At 38.7% G+C, this 22321-nt stretch overlaps 1 protein-coding gene across 1 annotated transcript in view; it reads right to left on the bottom strand.

The window, feature by feature from the left end:
- MAGI3 (membrane associated guanylate kinase, WW and PDZ domain containing 3) overlaps positions 1 to 19020 on the bottom strand; it is a 97112-nt gene extending 78092 nt beyond the window's left edge. The window contains exon 1 of the mRNA XM_015819938.1: positions 18693 to 19020. Within this exon, the coding sequence (XP_015675424.1) occupies positions 18693 to 19020 (328 nt within the window). The remainder of the gene's footprint in view (positions 1 to 18692) is intronic.
- Between the last annotated feature and the right edge of the window lie 3301 nt (positions 19021 to 22321).

Below are 22321 nucleotides of genomic sequence, written 5' to 3'. Positions count from 1 at the left end.
CAACCATTTTATTAATTATAAAAACATTAAAAACTTAAAAAAAACAATAAGGAAATAACAGATAAAGGAATGTTAATGGAGCCAATTAACTAGTTTACTCTTCCCCCGGGGTCTCCAAACTTGCTGGCACAACCAGGTCTTACAGGATAGATGGGTGTTCAGAACTGAACCTCACGTCAGTGGGGAGAGGATTCCACAATGCAAGTACTACCACAGAAAAGTCCTGCTGCTTAGGGTCCACCAAATATGGCTCCCTTGTCAACAGAACCCATATATGTCCTCTTGCTAGATCTGGTGGGAAAAATAAGAAGGGAAGAGGTGGTCCTTCAAGTAACCCAGTCCTATGCCATGAAGGGCTTTAAGGGCCAACACCAGCACCTTGAATTGGACCAGGAAAGAGTGGTAACAATGCAGCTTGCAAAACAAGAGGTGGAACATATGTTTTCCACACACAAACAACTGCCTGCACTACCACATTTTGCACAAGCTGCAGTTTTCTTCAAGGGCAGCCTTATGTAGAGTGCATTGCAATAGTAGAATATGGAGGTAACCAGGTCACAAGTGACTCCAAGAGGGCCCCTAGATGTAGGAACAGGTGCAATTGGCACACAATATGAAGAAGTGCAAAAGCCCACATAGCCACAATTGCCACATCATTAAGCAGGATTTGTGAGTCCAGGAGGACTCCCAGATTGCCCACTGAATATGACTGGAACAGTGCAACCCCATTCAGCACAAAGACGGTATAGTCCCAGAATCAGGGGGCCTCAAAATCTAAAGGCACTCAGTCTTGCCAGAATTCAGACGAGATGTCAACGCTGCTAACATTGGATGTTCCCGCTTTGACAACTGATGAAAATGCAGCCATTTTCTCTATTTTTTTTATAATGCTTTTCTTGCTTTAGAAATCAGGACCAGCAAGGGGGGAGGGGTTGGAATGTAAACTCAGCTAGCCATAACATAATGCTGCGATGGGAACCCAAGGACAAGCTGATAACGTTTTGGCAGGCTGTGCAGCTAAGAAGAAAGCTAATTGGGGAATGTGATTTATAACAGTTTATTGGGGGTGGGAATTGCACTTTGTTACTTTGTATCAGGGGAAAGGGAATTTAGTTTTTGGGTTCAACTACATAGTGCCAATACTTTGTTTTCCAAATAAAAGATTCTTGAAAGAAAACAATGTCTCGAAGTTCTTGTGAAGGCTTTCATCTATCGGAACCATGACACGAAGGCTGTTGTTTCCCATCCAGACTCTCACAGCCTCTAGACACCAAGATAAAACATCCATAGCATTACTTAACTCAGGAAAGGAGATGTGCAATTGTCCATTATCAGTGTACTGATAATACTCTTCCATGGCAATCAATGTCTAGTGGTTAAGGTACCAAACTAGAAAGCAAGAGACTGAGTTCTCTTAGCCATAAAAACCAGTTGACCTTGGGCCAGTCATTCCCTCTCAACCAAACCCACTTCACAGGATGGTTATTGTTGTGGGGAAAATAGAAGGAAGATGTATGGGATATGTTTGCTACTTTGTGTTATTTGTAAAAATAATAAAGGCAGGATACAAACAAACAAATAAATAAAATAGGAGAAGAAAAAGCACCAACCCTTATGGCAGCCTATACAATAGGGGTCAAGATAATCAACGACTGGAATTGACCCTGGAATACAGGTAGTCCTCAACATATAAGAATATAAGAAGAAGAATATAAGAAGAATATAAGAAGAATAAGAATATAAGAATATCAGAGCTGGAAGGGACCTTGGAGATCTTCTAGTCCAGAGGTCCCCAATCTTTTGGGCACCAGGGACCAGTTCCATGGAGAGAAGTTTTTCCGCAGACCGGAGGGTGCATGATTTTCTGTGCTGCCTGCATCCCACAGATGCAGCTTTGCTTGTTTGTGAGGATTGGTTCTTGGCATGCCGCGACCCAGTACTGGTCCACGGACCGGGGGTTAGGGACCCCTGTTCTAGTCCAACCCCCTGCTCAGGCAGGAAACCCTATACCATTTCAGACAAATAATTGTCCAGTCTCTTCTTAAAAACTTCACAATTTCTGGAGGCAGGTTGTTCCACTGGTTAATTGTTCTCACTGTCAGGAAATTCTTCCTTAGTTCTAGCTTGCTTCTCTCCTTGATTAGTTTCCATCCATTACTGCCTTCAGGTGCTTTGGAGAAGAGGGGAGGAGGAGAGCCAGATCCTGTTTCCTTCCCCCCCACCCAGGGCTGGCATGTCCCAGATCACAATAACCTCCAGAAAAAAACCAGAGAATTTTAGGTGAATATTTATAGTTCAAGATTCAAATGAGTGGTCCTTGCTATTCTCTTAGCTTGATTGTTTGCCTGAAGACATTTCATGACCCAAAGTAGGTAAGATCATCCTAGCCCTGATGATGTTGCCTAGTTGGGTTATGAAACATCTGCAGGAAAATAATGAAGCTCAAAGAGCACCAAGGACCCCATATTATGACCACAATTGAGTTCAAACTTTCTGATCCTATGTGAGACAGTTGTTCAGTGAGTTTTGCCTCATTTTATAATCTTTCTTGCCACAGTTGTTAAGTGAATCACTGCATTTGTTAAGTCAGTAACACGGTTAAATGAATTTGGCTTCCCAATTGACTTTGTTTATCAATAAAAATTACCTGCTATCTGCACCCTTACATTCTAGTTCTGCTTGAACAGCTGTTCAGAAAGTTCTTATAAACTTTAAAACTAAATGTGTAAGAACTGTGTTATTTACAAGACATAATTTAAAATAAATATCATTTTACATGCTAGTAACATTGCACAGGAGAATGGTATCAAAAAGATAATCTTAAAGGTTACAGAAAAATAAAAAGTTAACAAGATGTATAGCAAATTAGCATATTGATTATCTTATAGGAGGAACGTATAATACAGTTTGCAGGTAAAAGGAATATCTGTAACCCTAAACAAAAGCATTCCATATAGCAAGGAATGTTTGTGAGTCCCATTGCTGATTATTAAAAGATGATTATATATGCAATCAAAATCACGAAACTGCACCTCATTTACTTTGACCATATCATGCGGGGGAATTTGCTGGAGAAAACAATTATGTTTGGAAGAGTTAGCAGTAAAAGAAAACCAGGTTGTCAAAGAATATGGTGGCTGGATACCATCAAAGCTGCCACCACCCAGAGCATAGAAAAACTAAAAAAAAATAAAAATAAAAATAGTGCAAGGTCAGAAGATATGGAGAGACCAAGCCCATAGAATCACCAAGAGTTGGACTCAACTGAATGAATAACATCACATCACATATATGCAATTTCCAATACTCGAAATTTAAATCAAGACGCCTAACGTCCAAAATGGTATAGGGTTACCTGCCTGAGCAGAGGGTTGGACTTGATGACCTCCAAGGTCCCTTCCAACTTTTTTATTATTATTATTATTATTATTATTATTATTATTATTATTATTATTATTATTATTATTATTATTATTAACATTAGGTTGCAAAAACATTAAGCTTTAAGTCTCTTGAAACCTTTATATGTCTCTCTTCAGTGTATACCATTTTAGCTTCTCTGTCATCAGAAAATGGCTGTCTTTGTTCCTTTTTGTTTATCCAATAATACTATTTGATCTCATTCCAAAATAAAACTGCCAGATTACTCTAATCACATGCAGTTTCCAATACTTGAAATTTAAATCAAGATGCCTAACATCAGGTTACAAAAACATTAAACTTCAAGTCTCTTGAGATCTTTATGTGTGTCCCATTTTAGCTTGTCTGCCATCAGAAAATGGCTCAGTCCTTGTTCCTTTTTTCTTATCGATTAACATTATTTGATCTCTTTGGAAAATAAAACTGCCAGGTACTTCCTAAATTAATCTAATCACAATTTTATCTCTTTCTGGATTTGGACCATTTTTTTTAGCAGAGGTCCCCAACCTTTTGGGCACCAGGGACCGGTTCTGTGGAGAGAGGTTTTTCCGCAGACCGGAGGGGGCGTAGTTTTGTGTGCTGCCTGCATCTCACAGATGGGGCTTTGCTTGTTTGTGCGGACCGGTTGCTGGCATGCCGTGGCCCGGTACTGGTCCATGGACCAGGGGTTGGGGACCCCTGTTCTATAGTGTTCTGTGGCAACTTGTAAAGGACAATATTCTACTTCTATACAATGTCATAGAAAATCCCAACATATTTTTTTTATAAATTTGTGACTACCTATTTCTGTCTACAGAGGCAAATGTCTGTTTACTAGCTAATTAACATGTCTGTAACAGCAGGTCCTCTCAGGTAAGCTATTCAGAATATCCAAAGATTACCTTGGCAAGATTTGCTAAAATGTGATTGACTACTTTGTGACCTAACTATTGGTCAAATTCAGCCAACTGGATTAATTTAGTAACTATGGTTAAGTAAAATATGTGTATGAATACAGCCCTTGGGGTTTGAACCTCCAACTCTTAATTCCCAAGAATAGTATAAAACAGCAAATATTGTATGTATGATTTAGATATGATATGATTTGCAAAGCACATTCTTTGGATAACCAAAACACTTTATGTTAAAGAAAATTATTTTCTAATCATAAAATTGTATTAAATATGTTTCCCTAAGCCTATTGCAGGTGTTAGAATGTTAACAAATCCATTCTTTATTCAAGCTACTCATACAGTTATGTAAACATTTATTCATCAGTTTTAGATATTGTGAATTTTTGTTTATCTTTGCCAGTGAATACTATCATGTGTAACCTATTGATATTATAAAGAGGAATACAGACAAATGAATATCAAAGCTCCATGTATGTTTCATTTACTTCATGCAATGCACTGTAAGAGAATAATTCCCCATCTCCAATTCAATCAATTTAATTAATGAGATAACTAGGATCAGTTGTGGGAGCATTTAATTATTTATTTAAACAACCTTACTTTATATAAAGTTCACAGACTTTGATTCCCTTATCACAGCATAATTCTTCCACACAGATTCCAGAGGCGAATCATGCCCTGCTGAAAACAAATTTCTGAAAACCTTGGCAGAAAAATAAATCACTGAAACCTGTAAGTCTGAAAAAGATTATAAAAATATTTATAAAGCTCTGGGCATCTATCAACCCATACTCAGAAACACAGTTTTGAAACAAGAAAGGATATGGAGTAACAGTGAACCTTTCCCAGAATGGCCATATTGTCAAAATCACTCCAAGAGGACAGCATAAATTCATCCAGGAAATCATAATGAAAGAAGAATGTCCAGACATTTGCTGGTCTCTTGTTACATTGGTTCAAGGTAGTGTGTATATGATATCACAACCAGAAAAGCAATGAATGAGAATAGAAATCATGGGACAGTAGCAAGGCAAAAATCATTGATCATTAAAAAGAACACCAATATGCACCTCATTTTTTTTTTAAAAAAGTATTGTCCAAATATCTGAAGGAATGTTTTATAGACAAAGGAGTAGAAAGTGAAAATGTTCAGATTATCTGGAACTCGTTATATCTGGTGAAAATCAATCAGTGCATTCCTCAATAAGATGCTCGTATCAATTGTCAAGCATGGATGAAGTAGTTTGCTGCTTCTTAATTTGGGATTACAAAGAAAACACAAATTTTGAATCAGAAAATTCTATGAAAAAATACGCAAAATTATCTCAAAATACAAACAAATCTATAAAAGAACTAATGAAGAAAAACAAAGGCAATCTTTTTGAATGTCTGTATCTAAATCTTACAGAAACACTCTAGTGCAGGGGTAGGCAACCTCGGCTCTTTTATGACTCATGGACTTCAACTCCCAGAATTCCTGAGCCAGCATGGCTGGCTCAGGAATTCTGGGAGTTGAAGTCCATGAGTCATAAAAGAGCCGAGGTTGCCTACCCCTGCGTCTAGTGGGACTTAAAATATGCAGTTCAAAAACAACAACAAAACAAACAGTATCAAATGTTACTGAGCTAAAGCAGTTAGATAACAGAAGAACAGACCAAAATTCCTGCACATAATGTCAGAGCCGTATTTTGAATCACCAGAAGTGTTTGATTACAATTACTGCAACTAAAAATGATAAAACCAATTACTGAATCTACCGGGCAAATATTTCTTTTTCTTATTGCCATATAATATATTGGATGTATGGGGATATACATTTAATCTTATTTGTTCACTCAGACTTCCATTATATTATCTCTCCTCATCTGACAAGATGTGACAGGATTGGCATGCTCTGGGTCTTATCAATTAAGCAGTGTAGGTTTATAAAACCCAGGAGTCATGCCTTCTCTGTCACTGTGCCTGCCTTACGGAATAACATTCCCTGGCAATTCAGATGGCCCAACCCTACCAGCTTCTGGAAAGACCTTGAAAATTCAGTTTTTCCTAAAGACACTGGGCCTTGTCTTGAATGCTTTAGATGTGAGTTGCCTCTGGAATGATGAAATCATGAAAATATTATTTCTATTGTATTTTTAATGTTTTTAGGCTTCTGTAGCCATATAAATCAAAATAAAGAAATTATGAGTAGAACCCACATTAGTAAGACCCACATCTCATATCATTCAGTGACAAAATTATATATAAAAGAACAGAAAAAATATTAGCCGCAGGTCCCTAATAAAAGTATTTTAAAGAATTTGACCGATCATTTATAACAGAGTATAAATGATTTCTTCTTAAAACTATCCAGATAATAAAAATTTAGCACCATTAGTTGCTAGCTGCATCTTAATTATAACCCCATATTCATTTTAACCATTACTTTCAAGCTTTGTTGCTTTACTTTACGTATTTATATTTCAATTCAATTTATATAAAGAAGTAACCTTTGCAGAAGAAAGTTGTCCATTTATATTTTAAAGTCATGCAGTCTCTGTACAACTGCAAATTCATGATGAAAATAAGAAAGGGTAGAAGATGCAAATGACACCTCCATCTGTATGAAGATCCTAACAAAACACTTACAAAACCAAAAAATGATATATTATTATACAGTATATTGTAGTATAAAAAACTTTAATAACATTTCATTTCCACACTGGAGCAACTTTCCAATCATTTAAAAGCAGCAAGAAAATTAATGTAGTCAGCTCTACTTCTACTGGGTCACTGAAAAACAAGAAATAAAAGCATGGTTCCATATAAATTTCTGCCAATAAAATCCTGTCATCCTCCTTCCCTAGTCCATATAAAAGCAAAGGAAACAACAACAAACCCCAAAAGACTGGTATTAAATTGGCTTATAATCTCGACTTCACTTGATCCTGGGCTAGAGGATCAAGTCAATATTCCCTTTACCAAACTTCCCGGATCAGCTGAAGCTTAGAAATAAGAATGCTTGCAATAGGGAAATAAGTATTAAATGTTGTTGTTGTTAGTTGCGAAGTCGTGTCCGACCCATCATGACTCCATGGACAACGTTCCTCCAAGTCTTCCTGTCCTCTACCATCTTCTGGAGTCCACTTAAGCTCACGCCTAGTGCTTCAGTGACTCCATCCAGCTACCTTATTCTCTGTCGTCCCCTTCTTCTATTGCCCTCAATCTTTCCCAGCATTAGGCCCTTCTCCAGTGAGTCCTTCCTTCTCATTAGGTGGCCAAAGTACTTGACTTTCAATTCAGGATTCAGTATCAAAATACTCAAGTTGCCAACTTTTTAAATCCATATTCTTGTATAACACCAGTCTTTAAACTACTTAAAGCTAAATCCAAATCAAGTGTACAAGTAGTCTTTGACTTGTGACCATTTGTTCAGTGACTATTTGAAGTTATCATAGTTCTGAATGGTTTGATGACTTGTGCTCTAAGTTATGTCACCTGATCAAAACTTGGACCCACCCACATTTACAACTGCAGGGGCATTTCAACTCCCACTATCTTTTGGCCACTCTGCACAGTGGCATTTAGCAGAGACAACAGTGGGGCTGAAGTAGAGGCCCAGGGCTTTCACCAGTCTCAGTCAGCTATCACTGCCCCCAGGTCTCTATTTCAGCCCCATTGAGAAATGTCACCTTAAGCCCAACACTGCAGCCAGCCATTCTAGCAGAATTGCCTAAAGCACCAGTTGCCCTGGCTGCCCTGCAGTCTACAATCAAGCAAAGGGTTTTTAAAACATTTTCCTAATAAACAAAGTATATTGGGGTGAAATTGAATACAGGATGCCACAGAAATAGATTGAACTTAACTAAAGTTAAAGTCTAAACTGTTAAGCAGGTTACTAGAAGGCAAAATAATTAAGTAAAAATTCAGAAAAAGCTACGATGGGTAAAAACTATATTAAAATATGACTTAAAGAAGCAAAAAGTTATTTTCTTTTAAGAATAACTTAAAACAATGCATTTCTCAAAATGGTAGCATTCAAATTTTGGAGCAATTATTGTTTAAAAGTCAGAAAAAAGCAAAGGTAAGAAAACATACTTTACACATAGCAAAAATAATGACAAATGTTTTATTGCTGATTCAAAAGACACAAAATGGCATGCAAGCTTCTGAGTTCAGAATTCTTCATTGTACAAGATAAGGGATAACTTTGGCTGTTTTGAAACCAAAGAATTTTTGTTAGCCTTAAGATGAAATGTAAATGCAATGAAGCGTTTCTCTTTTCTTCCACCCACCAGAAACATCTTTCCCCCGAGCTATGGTATCTGATATGATAAATGATTCTGAAACTCAAAAGTTTCCAGTGTTTTCATAGTACTACAACTTTTTGCTGGCTGCACAAGACCTTCTTTCCCAGCTCTTATACAACCAGCAGCTGCCTCGTGAAAGCCAGGCATGCCTCAGCAGCAAGACGATGGTGAAGGTCAGGTAGGATGGTGGAGTGCAAGGCGGCAGGGGCCTCCGAGTGCGAGGAACCAATAAGGCAGAGATGGGGGAATGCCTTGACGATAAGTGGCCACGCACCCAAATTTCAGTTATGTAACCATGGGGGCACTGCAATGGCCATAACTTTTGAGGATGGAGGTAAGTGTTCAACGCTGCCATGAATGGTCATAACTTAATGAATTATTTAATGAAACATTTCCCTTTACTGCTATCTTAGGTGTCTCTGATAAAATCCCAACCATAATATATTTCTAGACCAAATTCCTCTAACAAGTTGCTGAATGAGAATTATGGGAAATGTAGTTACATTATACATAGAGGCACTAGGTCAGGGGTAGGCAACCTTGGCTCTTTTATGACTCGTGGACTTCAACTCCCAGAATTCCTGAGCCAGCTATGCGAGTCATTAAAAGAGCCAAGGTTGCCTATCCCTGCACTAGATGGAAAAGACTGCTCAAGGTCCAGTTCATGACCACTTCACATTAGCAATCCAGTAACCTATTTAACAAATGTATGTTGTTGTGTTAGGCGACACTGACAGAATACAGGTAATCCTTGACTTTTGTTTAATGACCATTCAAAGTTACAACAGCATTGGAAAAAGTGATTTATGGCCATTTTTCACACTTATGACCGCTGCAGCATCCCCATGGCCATATGATTAAAATTTAGACAACTGGCAACTGGAAGGTATTTATAATGGTTGCAGTAGTCCAGGGTCATGCGATCACCTTTTGCAATCTTCTGACGAAGCGAAGTCAATGGGGAAACCAGATTCATTTAACAACCATGTTACTAACTTAATAACTGCAGTGATTCACTTAATAACTGTGGCAAGAATTGTCATAAAATGGGGCAAAACTGTCTTGCTTAGCAACAGAAATTTTGGGCTCAATTGTGGTTGTACGTTGAGGAATACCTGTAGGCACCTAGGCAATCAATTATATGTTGTGTCTGTCTACCATCGTTGATGAAGACCTTGACATGTTTGTTTTTTTAAATACATTAAAACTAGATATGATCTCTCCGAAGATAACTTATCATAGAATGTTTTCACACATGTTGGACAGGTATGTGTAGGTATTACAGTTGTTGCACTAGTGGCTCTGGTCCACCCAACAACATATATGGTGTAATAGTATATGGAAATGATCTTAGGAGATTGGGTAAAGAGATGCTGTCAAGGGAATGGCCATGTAAGAGTCAGCATAGCCCACAGTTGAACAGTGGGCAGAGCAAGAAACTCAGCAATAACCTTTCTTTTCTTGGACTCTAAATTAGATACAGGGAGAAAAGTTCTTTCAGATCTGCAGGATTCTTTCAATGTAGTGTTACAATAAATTAGAATTAGGTCACCTAGTTGTGTTTCCTATTGAGTTTGCCCTGCAAGGCCAACATATATTTACTTTTAAGTTATATGCAGATAAATTCATAGAGTAGAACATCTATTGTGACAGGTTTGTTTAAGCATCACTTTATTTCCACAATATAGGTAGTCCTCATTTAATTACTGCAATTGGAACACAGTCATTAAGTGAAACATCCCGTGTCTGCGCCAGACTTGTGATGTTAGTTATATTGCAGTTCTCAATCAATCAGAATAGAGCTGGAAGGGACCTTGGAGGTCTTCTAGTCCAACTCCCTGCTCAAGCAGGAGACCTATACTATTTCAAACAGTTTTTAAATGAATCACCCACAGTTAAAGATATCATGTGACTGCAGCTTGTGATTTACTGCCAGTTGTTCCATTGATTTTGCTTGTCGGAAGCCAGGTGTAATGCTCACAAATGGGAACCATGTGACTATGGGATACTGCAACTCTTGTAAATGGACACTGGTTGGGGAATGTCATAATCATGATCACATAATCAAGGAGAAGCTGCAGTGATAGTAAGTTCAACAATGAGTCATAAAGCTACTTTGTCAGCATGATCTTAAGTTCAAATGGTTGCTAAACACAGCAGTCATTAACCAAGGACTACTATAATATATACAGCCAGAAAATTATTCAAGAAGTAGAACATCATAATTTAGGTCAAACAATAAAAGTCTTCTAGTTCTATGCTTGTTCAAGTCAGTTTTTGTTTCATTTTAATATGATAGAAATAAACAGTGACAGCCCCAAAGTTGCTTTCCCAAAAGGCAACTGAACATTCATTTTTCCCTTGAAAACATTTTGCTTCTTATCCAAGAAGTTTCTTCAATTTAGAACTGAAGAAACTTCTTGAATGAGAAGCAATTTTCAAGGGAAAAAAAACCTAGAAAGTCCAGCTGCCTTTTCAAAAAGCACCTTTGGGACAATCATGACCTGGATGATTGAGAATCTCCAGTGACAGCCAATTAACTATAAAAAAATAGAAAAATATTTTGGTTAAGAGTAATATCTGAAGTGTAATACTCTCCTATGCACTCATGCAGTTTAAGCAAAAAACTATATATCTCTAATACAAAAACAATCAAATCTGTGCATTCTAAAAGAAAGATACCTTTGTAGTGAAAAAGTGTAAGGTTGCAACTAGCTTTCTCTTATTTCAAAAGCAAGTGGATAAAAACAGATCTGAACACTAGATATAAATTAAAAGCAGGCAGGATATTTTTTTTTCAAAATTGAGTTATATCATGTATTAATTTAAATTCATCAAAATTCTGATTAATATTCATATTGCCCTGTCCTAAAGCAGCAATAATTAGTTTCAAATTTATAACTGTAGCAATAACTTGACATTTAAATATATACTTTTGAGGAGGCCAAATAATTGATATCACTTATATATATAAATTAGCATCATTAAGGCAAGATGAGCCTTTTATTAAAAATATATATTTGACATAAATTCAATATGCTTTTATGAATCACAATAGACATGTACTAGTTGTAACCAGACAAATATTATTTCCTAACTAATATTTACTTTACTTCATGTATGCAATGGGTATTACTGACAAACAAAAGAAATGCAAGAAGATAAAAATTATTCAAAATTGTTACTAGCAATATATTCAATTTATGTTCAACTATTTAAGGATGCAACACAAGCAACTTGAGAATGGATCGACTCCTAGATAAGAAAAAGATTAAGGTGGTTATAAACAGAATAAAAAATATAAAGAACTGGAATCAGTTTAGTTGCATTTGTCTTCACTGCAGAAAATGTAGAAAAGATCCCCAGGCTTACGCTGACATTTTCAGTGTATCTAAATGAACTAGTCTTGACAAGAAATTGAGTTCTATCTAGGCCTTATTAAAAAGTAAAAAAATAAACAGTTTAGTTAGTATCCACTAAACGTTCTTAAAAAACTAAAATGTGAAATTGCAGGTGTTCTAACAAGTATATATCTCAGAATCTAGCTTTATCTGAGACAATAAAATGACTTCTCTCTTGCAGAGCTTAATATGCACTGTTTAATGGGAAACTGTGATGAAACAGAAAAGATGTGAGGACCTAAATACAAATTGGAGAAATATTAGACTAAGGCCTAATATAGATATATTAGACTAAGATATATTAGACTAAGGCCATGAATTGCCATTTCATGTATGTAAAAGCCATGGAGAATATCACAGCAGCCTAGAATAGGCTTCATTTTTTTTGCCCCACATTGCATGGTGTCTCTTATACTTGGATGCCAGACACAGGGAAACTAAGCAGTGTGGTTAAGCAGTTGGTGTAATTTTTCATTAATTAAAATATATAATTCAGTCTCGGTCTGGATTCCAGTATTGAGGTAGGTCTGATTACATAACTTTGGTAATGAATTCTCTCGTATTTGGAATTTTGTTCAACTTGTAGATTTTGAAAAGTGAACAGAGCTGAGAACAGCTCCTTACCTTTCCTGTCTCACCAAATTGGACAACAGAGGACTAGCTACATTAATGTCTCTCTAAGGAATAAGTATGGCCTCTCCAGCTTAAGGGAGACTATAAGACTATTCTTAAAAGTTCTTGTTTGACCACAAATAGATAGCTATTGCAGTTTTAAATATATATAATGTCTATCTAGGAAACAAAGTTATGTTCTCATAATCTCAGATACATATGGAAAATACTTATCTATTTTGATTGGGATAGAGAAGTGGGATGGATTTGATCATCAAGACCATACTAGAAACAAAATGGGAGAATACCACTACTACATCTTTTCAATTTCATGAAGGCCAAATACCAACATTTTTCAAATTTTCTGAAACCATGTATCAATGAAGAAATTCTAAAAAAATACAGAGTCTATCCAATTAAAATCTATTTTCATAAATTAACTGAATGGCAGTGAATGCAGAAAAGAGCCTGAAGCAGGTCTGTAGTCTAACCATCTGACTGGTGGTGAACATGGGAATGCTACAGTGAATCACTAGTGGTTTGTAGTCTTCATTAACAAAAATCTCTGAACTGTACCTTCAACTATGGTATTCCCCTCAATTGCCTGATATGACTGGCACAACTGACTTTGCAGTAGTTTTAATCCTTCTTCTGATGGTGGGCTCATATTGTGTTTAAGATCTTGGCCATTGATCTATTACAACCCTAGGAATTTATTATGTATCTATGCTATTTAATACTGTATCTACATTAATTCATCAGGGGATATCACCTACAGTTTCCATGGGTACATTTTCAACTCCTAATTCTACTGCTCCTTGTTATCTGATACCCGATTATTCGGTAATGCCATGGTGATAATTTTAGGCAATCATACTTAGTATAGAACTACAACTCAATTACTTTATATTTCAACACTGAGCCACATATATTCTCTGCTATTGTAAATACTTTATATTTGCCTTCTCCAACTTTAATTCTCTGCAAGCAACTACAACTGAAGTATATACACTTCTCTGTTCCTACAACAAAATAAAATAAATTAATTTTATGTCAGCAACATAAAATTAAAATCCCATTCAGAGCATATAGAGTAGGGGTTGGCTTCAATATAGGGGCCAGAGGCCATGCTGCCACCATTTGCCCCTCCTTGTCCACCTCAAAGCTTGCTTTCCCTATCACAAAAGACAGAGGGGGACTGGTAAAGCCATTGTCAAAATAACTAGTCAAGGAGGTGATGAATCCTCTCTTCTGTCTCTCATGGGGATAATGAATATATTCCTTTTTGAAACCTTAGGCTGGACGATTTTTGGTGGCAGGCAAGTATGTTGCTGACCCCTTAAGTAGAGGAATTTAGTTCTGGCCTTGAAATGAAATGATTGCTCAGTCCTGGAAAAATAGAAAGTATAAGAAAAAGGACTCAGAACAGCCTTGTCTTGACCTTACTGTCTTTAAAAGAGAACAGTTAATGGTTTGGAGAAGCTTTTAAGATTCTGTTAATATTCGCTACAATAATACTGTAAAGAAATGTCCCTGGAATCCAACCAGTATCTGTTTCTTCACCTGATCTACCTCAAATGGCTGACAGACAACAAAATACTTACAACAGGTATCCCCAACCCCCAGTTGTGGACCGGCATCGGTCTACAACCTGCCTGCCACCGGTCTGCACAAACAAGTAAAGTCCCATCCGCAGGATGCAGGCAATACGCAAAACCACACCCCCTCTAAAACTTTTCTCCACGGCATCAGTCCCTGGTGCCCAAAAGGTTGGGGACCTCTGACCTACACCATCCACAAATATCCATTCTTCTTTATAGTGGTAAAGCCCAAAAAAAATGCCAAAAGTTCCACACAGAGAAGGGATATTAAAATAACTAGACAACTCTCAATATGCAAAGGTAAATGCTACACACTAGGTTAAAAAAAAATCTGACATTTAAAGAGCTAGTAATAACTGACTTAGAAAGACATTTTAGCACTGCGGTAAATAAGTCACAGAAACAATATAACAGCTGGGGGGAACATTTTTATACTAGAGAACTCATTAGGAACTGGATTAAATATAAAATAGCCAATATAATGTTATTATGCAAATGTATCATATGTCATCATATAAATACTTGTTATTGGTACTGTAATTCTAAAAAAATAGATATAGAAAATATGCAAAAACTGACAACTGAAACTATCAGGGAGTCAAACCAATTATTCTATGAAAAAAGGGAAAAACAAATGGGAACATTATAGAAGTGTAAATAGTTACATAAGATATGGAAAAAGTGATCAGAGAAAATCTTCTCCCTTCCTAAGAATAGCAGAACCAAAGACTGATTGTAGTAGCCAATTGAAGCTGAGCAGTCAAATATCTTATATAAATAAAGTATATATTCACACCACACATAATTAAATTCTGCATTTCATTTCCACAAATGTGACACTGCAATTTTAATGAATCAACAAGGACAATGCAATCAAAAGCTATTGGTCATGGTGACTGTACTATGCTACTTTAAAAAATAAGAACACTATACTATTAAATGCATTGAGAACATATAGTCTTTTTTTTTTGCAGTGTACCTATGTCATACTGGTTAGAAGAAAAAGAAAATTATTAGTTTCATAAATTGTTCTGCATTTAAACTATGCTCTCAATTTCATTACAAGTAACTGTAATTGTGCATTCACTATTGTAATCCCCAAAATAATAATCACATGTCAATCTGAAGACTTATAAATACAATAAAAGCAAAATGCTTAATTTTACAAGCTATTACTACATCATAAGTAAAAGTCTAATTTTTGTTTCCATCTCAGAAGAAATAGAAGCAGAAGCTGAGTAGTTACACTCAGTGTAAAACATTAAAATTAAATAGAGAATTTAGTTTGCTGCCCTATAGACACAATCAACTATACTTTATGTACTCAACATAGGTTTTTATTTTAGATATTCTTAGCTTTTGTTAATTACCCCATATCAATATAAAAAGATTTGCAACTTATACAGAAAATATAAAAAATATAAGGCAAAAAATTAGACATTATCTTATAATGCAAAATAATTTTATAACACAGAATAATGTTCATATAAAAGCTGCTAGGTCAAAATACTGTTTAGTATTTGTTTCAGGTCAATAGATCATTTTTATTCTGAAAAAATGTTTATATAGATTACAACAGTTTGTTTAATTTAATTTGATTTATACTGTTTCCTAGAGCGAGAAGGAATGTTAAAACAAAATTACAGTTAGCAACACATCCATGATAAAAGGTTAACCTAAAACTTAAGAAAATTGATTTTGTCTGAAATTTAAAACAAATACATCCATTAACCATAATTTATTCTTCAATTTACCATGAAATGAAGAATCACTGTTTGAATTTTTCTCTAGTATTTGTATTACTGTTCTGCAGATGTGCAAATTTTATTCAAAGAAACAGTGAATTCCAATAACAAGTAGGCAACCTAAATGACAGTTATTAATAATGTTCAATCACTAACTATCCCCAAGGATAGTTTTAATATTATGTTTTAATAAACCCTGGTATTCTGGAAACTTCATTTTCATAACCTACACAAACAACTAGATTTGCTAAGAATTCACCAGATTATGAAAACAACAGGGAAGGTTAAAACAGAAGGTTAATCACAAGTGATTACCTCACAGATTTAAAAAAAAATCAGCTCAACAATACAAGAAATCAGAAGTGAGGTTATGAACCATGTAATATTAATCTATTTTACTGAAAAGGGCTGCAGGGTCTACACCACAGATGCAGCATGCAAAAACCTGTTTGTTCAAGCATGAAGTAGAGTTACAACTGTTCCCTTCCCCCTTCTCCCTAGCACTGAGAATACCTGGAAAAGAAACTTTAAAAAAAAAGATACATTACCATGCAAAAGTAATTGTTTTTTCCTTATCAACTCTGGAGGAATAAAAAAAAATATCTAACTACAACTAATCAGAAAAGACAGCATTAGCACTTCAAATATTAACTATTTGTTTCAGCAGAAAGCCTTCATGGTCAAATATTTTGGATTAACTATACTGCCAAAAGCCAATTTTCTACACAGGATAATTAAACCATTAAAGGGGGGGGGGGGGGAAAGAAGCCACTAGGATGATAATCACACCTAACATTGTAGAGCCAAACATTAATGGAACAAACCACATAAAAAGCTATTAAGGTCCTTGGCTGCCACAAAGCCTAACAGTCACTCTACAGTAGGGTTTAAAGCAGGTCTTGTAAATGGAAACACTTCAATAATGACACCAGCACTGGAGCGGAAGATAGATACTGGAGTAAACAGGAAGGGCCAGGTCTGTTCAGGGAAGGGATTTAGCAGATGTACCAGAAGGGGTGACAGTGGCTGGGTCAGATTTACCTTAATAGAAAAACAATAGGTGGGAGAGAGCTGTAAAAAGGGCAAGGAATATAAATGAGACAGACAACCAAGAAAAATTGGGCAGGAGTGTTGCTGGAAGTAAGGTGGCACACGTAGAGTGATGAACGCCCTAAAGGATAAAAGATACGGCAGAAAGATAGGATAGCTTAGTCTTCAGAGAAATACCGAATTTACAAATGCTACGTCCTGCAGTAGGGAGGGGTAAGAGAAGCAGTAGAAAGGGAAGGAATGATAAAGAGAAAACGTTACCCTGTTAGAAAATAGCAAGGGGGGGGGGGAAGACTCTGGGTGGTGCTAAGGGGGGATAGGAGGAGTGCTCTGGGCGGAGAAGAAAGAAGTAGTCGCGATCAAGAAGAAGAAGAAGAAAAAGAACGAGAGAAGGACTGGAAAGCATGAAGAGTGAGACCGGGAAAGACCCACAATGGAGAGGGNAAAAGGGCTGCAGGGTCTACACCACAGATGCAGCATGCAAAAACCTGTTTGTTCAAGCATGAAGTAGAGTTACAACTGTTCCCTTCCCCCTTCTCCCTAGCACTGAGAATACCTGGAAAAGAAACTTTAAAAAAAAAGATACATTACCATGCAAAAGTAATTGTTTTTTCCTTATCAACTCTGGAGGAATAAAAAAAAAAATCTAACTACAACTAATCAGAAAAGACAGCATTAGCACTTCAAATATTAACTATTTGTTTCAGCAGAAAGCCTTCATGGTCAAATATTTTGGATTAACTATACTGCCAAAAGCCAATTTTCTACACAGGATAATTAAACCATTAAAGGGGGGGGGGGGAAAGAAGCCACTAGGATGATAATCACACCTAACATTGTAGAGCCAAACATTAATGGAACAAACCACATAAAAAGCTATTAAGGTCCTTGGCTGCCACAAAGCCTAACAATCACTCTACAGTAGGGTTTAAAGCAGGTCTTGTAAATGGAAACACTTCAATAATGACACCAGCACTGGAGCGGAAGATAGATACTGGAGTAAACAGGAAGGGCCAGGTCTGTTCAGGGAAGGGATTTAGCAGATGTACCAGAAGGGGTGACAGTGGCTGGGTCAGATTTACCTTAATAAAAAAAACAATAGGTGAGAGAGAGCTGTAAAAAGGGCAAGGAATATAAACGAGACAGACAACCAAGAAAAATTGGGCAGGAGTGTTGCTGGAAGTAAGGTGGCACACGTAGAGTGATGAACGCCCTAAAGGATAAAAGATACGGCAGAAAGATAGGATAGCTTAGTCTTCGGAGAAATACCGAATTTACAAATGCTACGTCCTGCAGTAGGGAGGGGTAAGAGAAGCAGTGGAAAGGGAAGGAATGATAAAGAGAAAACGTTACCCTGTTAGAAAATAGCAAGGGGGGGGGAAGACTCTGGGTGGTGCTAAGGGGGGATAGGAGGAGTGCTCTGGGCGGAGAAGAAAGAAGTAGTCGCGATCAAGAAGAAGAAGAAGAAAAAGAACGAGAGAAGGACTGGAAAGCATGAAGAGTGAGACCGGGAAAGACCCACAATGGAGAGGGGGGGGGGGGTAAAAGAGAAGCAGGTGCGCTGGGTGGAGCCGAGGGCGGTGACTTCGGGACTGGCTCCCACCCCTTTCGCAGAGAAGGAAAAGGGGTGAAAAAGAATCGCCCCCCCCCTTCCGACGACCATTCGCTCGGACGCACTGACCTGGTCGCACCGTCTTGAGGCGCACTGGCTCCCTGAAGTGGCGGATGACGGCTAAGGTGTCGCGGTGAGTGAGGCCGCTCACCGGGGTCCCGTTTACCTCCAGCAGTACATCCCCGGGGGCAGGGGGCTTCCCTGAAAGCAAAACAGAACCAGCTCCGCCACCGGAGTCGGCCGCTGTCAGCAGGCGGCCCCCGAGGTAAGGGAATTCTCCCCGCTCGGCGCCGCCCCGCAGGAGGTCGGGGTCTGGGCCGGAGCCGCTCCCCCAGGACACGGAGCACTCCTGCACCTTGCTGAGCCAGTGGCGCTTCCTCCGCAGCGTCTTAGACATGAGGCCACACCATGGGCGCCCCTCCGCGCGCGCGCCACCCTGTTCCACCGCCGCCGAGCTCGCCTTACGGACGGTTGGCCGAGCGGCCAACCAGACGTCCGCGCGCGCACCCTCCCACCTTCTTCTACCACCACCGGCCGCGACTGCCTCCCAACTGGCGCCCTCAACGCGGCGATCAGGACACGCCCCCTCGCCTTCATTGGCAACACCTCTTTTTCCCCTGGCGTTGTGTTTAAGCCCCGCCCGGCAGTTCACGGGCGGGGCTAAATGGAGTGACGTCCCCCTCCCCAAAAAAGGAACTTTCAGGACGGGGACTTTGTTAGGTCTACACTTGCGTAGAACTTCTAAGCGAGTGAGGCACAAAACAGTGAAATAACTGCTCCACCCAACACAGTTTTTATTCAACGTGCATCCTGCCGGGCCCTCCTCGTGCCCTTGACGCTGCGCTGTCCGCCTCCTTCCGCGCGCCATAAGCTTAATCCCCTTCGCCCGGAGAGAGCGAGAGAGCGGGCCGCAGGGAGGCACCGGTCGTTCCTGGTGGCTGCCTTTAACACCACGTGTCCGCGCGCGCGCTCCCTCCCTCTGGCCAGCGAAGATTGCACCCACAAAGAAAATGGAGGTACAGGGAGAGAGAGAGAGAGAGAGAGAGAGAGAGAGAGAGTGCACTTTTACTGGCCCGAAGCCGGGCACCAAGCCGTGCAGCTCATCCTCTGCAGTGCCCGGAGATAGCGGGGTGAGCAAATGGAGGTTATTCATCATTCCCGTTCGCCTGCAAGCTCTTCTGAAGAACAAGCCTCCCCCTCGGCAGCCCATTCTCTCCGGACCGTTGTTTGAGCCCCATTTCCATCAGGCGAGCGGACCGCAGCGGCTGATTCTTTTGCATTCTTTTCCCTCCTTCGGGCAAGGAAAGAGAGAAGAAGGAGGGGGCCGCTGTTCTGCTTAGTGCCAATAGCTGGCTCAGAGCCGCTGCGCTAGCACAACCTTTTCCAACTAGTACTCTTTTTGTGTTGGATTACAACTCTCTGAATTCCCTGGACCAGGCCGGTGTTTAGCATATGTAGTAAAAGGTATCTAGTTGAAGGCGGAAATCTCAGCAGGACAGCCGACTTCCATCCTTCGAGCTGCTTTGTAAAAACAAAAATCCTAATCTTCTCCTTGTATTCTTATAAACATATTGGAATTTACTTAAGAATGTAAAGAATACGCTAGATCAAACCTAGTGCCTGCATTCCGCATTGCTTTTTTTGTAGCTGACTTTTCCATAAAGGAAAGTGCTCGGAGTCACTGGGAATGTAACAGAATATAAATTCAATACATTTCTGTTATTATTATAGAGCAGTGCCCCAGTAGCACCATTATACCAATTGGTGTTCAGAGGCATAGTGAGGTCTGATTCTCAATATATTGTATAGCCATCAATCTAGAGCAAATGGAGCCACAGAAAGCATTCTGTGGTTGGGTATCTTTGTCACTCTCTTTTCAAGCAGTTATGAAAATGTACAACTTGCATTTCAGGGTTCATCGTTGAATCTGCTCGGTGATGTGTGTGAATTAGAATGCTGAACTAGGATTCAGGAGATCCAGGTTCAAATCTATATAATCTCTTTATCTTTGCCTCATAGGGTGATAGTTTTTGGGAAAAGTGGAAGAGGAATTGCTATGTATATCACTTTGAATCCTAAAAAAAGGCAATATAAGTCAATTCAAAGAGAAAAAAACTTTATATATGTTACAAATCAAAATATGTATTTTATCCAAAGTATGCATATATAGAAGTGACATTAAGGAAAAAATGCTCACAATTATTCTTTATTAAATCTTTCCTACTAAGAACAAGAAAATGATCCTATATAGTTCCTAAATATTAGTTATATCTGTTTTTTAAAAAGAAGTGCAGATACTAACTACTATGATATGTGCTTTTCTTATTATTATTTACTCTAGTCTATAATGTGCTATGAATTGTAGCTTCCCTTTTCTTTATATTTCTGCCCATTAATTTGTACATATTTATAATCCACTTTATATCCATTAACTAGTGAAATTACATGTCCATATTCCTGATTCCTTAAAAAAATTAATTTTAATCATTGTATAAGTAGAGAGTTTGGTCTAAATGTGCTGCACAATCACTGCTTCAATATTTGTTTTGTGAAATTGCCACTCTTTCAGTGTTTGGCATTATACACTGTAGTTTGATACTTCCATCCTCCATTAGATCCTGCAGAAGAGGCATGCTCCAGGTCCTATCTGTTAGGAAACACCATCTGATAGGGCCCAGGAAGAGAGCCTTTTGGAACAACTCCTTTCCCATTAGGGATCAGATTGATCCCATGCCTATTGACTTTTCATAAACACATAAAGAGGTGGTTTTGCCACTAGGTTTGGGGATCTGTGTGTGTTGTAGAGCAAGGCTTTTCAACCAGTGGTATGGGTACCACCTGTAGTACATTGGCACCTGGCAGGTGGTACGCAACCATCCTAGAAAAGTGGTAGCGGGGGAGGGGAATGAGCTGAACCGGTGACAGCACCACACAAGCCTGAACCAGAGATGGCTGGAGCTGCAGGGCTGTCAGGGCTCAGCGGAAGCGCCAGGATCAGCACCAGTCTCCAGCTGGAGCTCGGTGCTGATTCTGCTGCTTCTGAGTCCAGATGAAGCGCCGATCAGCTGGAATGTTGCAGCATCTCCAGGGTCTTGTGATTTACATTCAGATGCTTGGCAACTGATTCGTATTTATGACGGTCACAGTGTCCCAGGGTCATGTGAAGTGACCAAAACCTGCTGCAACCACCCAGCAGACGGGGGGAATAAAAACCAAACACCCCCCCATCCCACTTCCGCTGCCAATCCTCAACAAATGCTCACAACAATGAAAACCTCAGACAGGAGAAAGAGCGCCGCCGGGTGGGCAGGCAGGTGTCTTGCTCGGCTGTGGCTTGGGGGGCACTCTTTTCAGTGCCATTGTAACTTCGAACAGTCACTAAGCGAACTGTTGTAAGTCGAGGACTACCTGTACTTTATCACTTTTTTCCTTTTTTGGGGGGGGGGGTCAAGTTTTTGACACCTTGCTAGGCAACTGGTGGTACTCGGATGTTGCCATATCCTAAAAGTGGTACAATGGGTGAAAAGGTTGAAAAGCCCTGTTGTAGAGCAGTAGTTATATTTATTTTTTATACCTCAGCTGCATATTGTATTATACGGTTTTTATATAGTTTTGCATATATGATTTTATATTACTTTGTTTCATATTATTTGTTGTTGTAAGCCACCCAGAACCATGTATTAGAAATGGGTAGCTAT

Source organism: Protobothrops mucrosquamatus, unplaced genomic scaffold (assembly GCF_001527695.2).
Source record: "Protobothrops mucrosquamatus isolate PMUCROS unplaced genomic scaffold, P.Mucros_1.0 scaffold1021, whole genome shotgun sequence".
Classification (NCBI taxonomy): domain Eukaryota; kingdom Metazoa; phylum Chordata; class Lepidosauria; order Squamata; family Viperidae; genus Protobothrops; species Protobothrops mucrosquamatus.
Note: the sequence above shows the minus strand (reverse complement) of the source record. Positions and strands in the feature narration are given on the sequence as shown.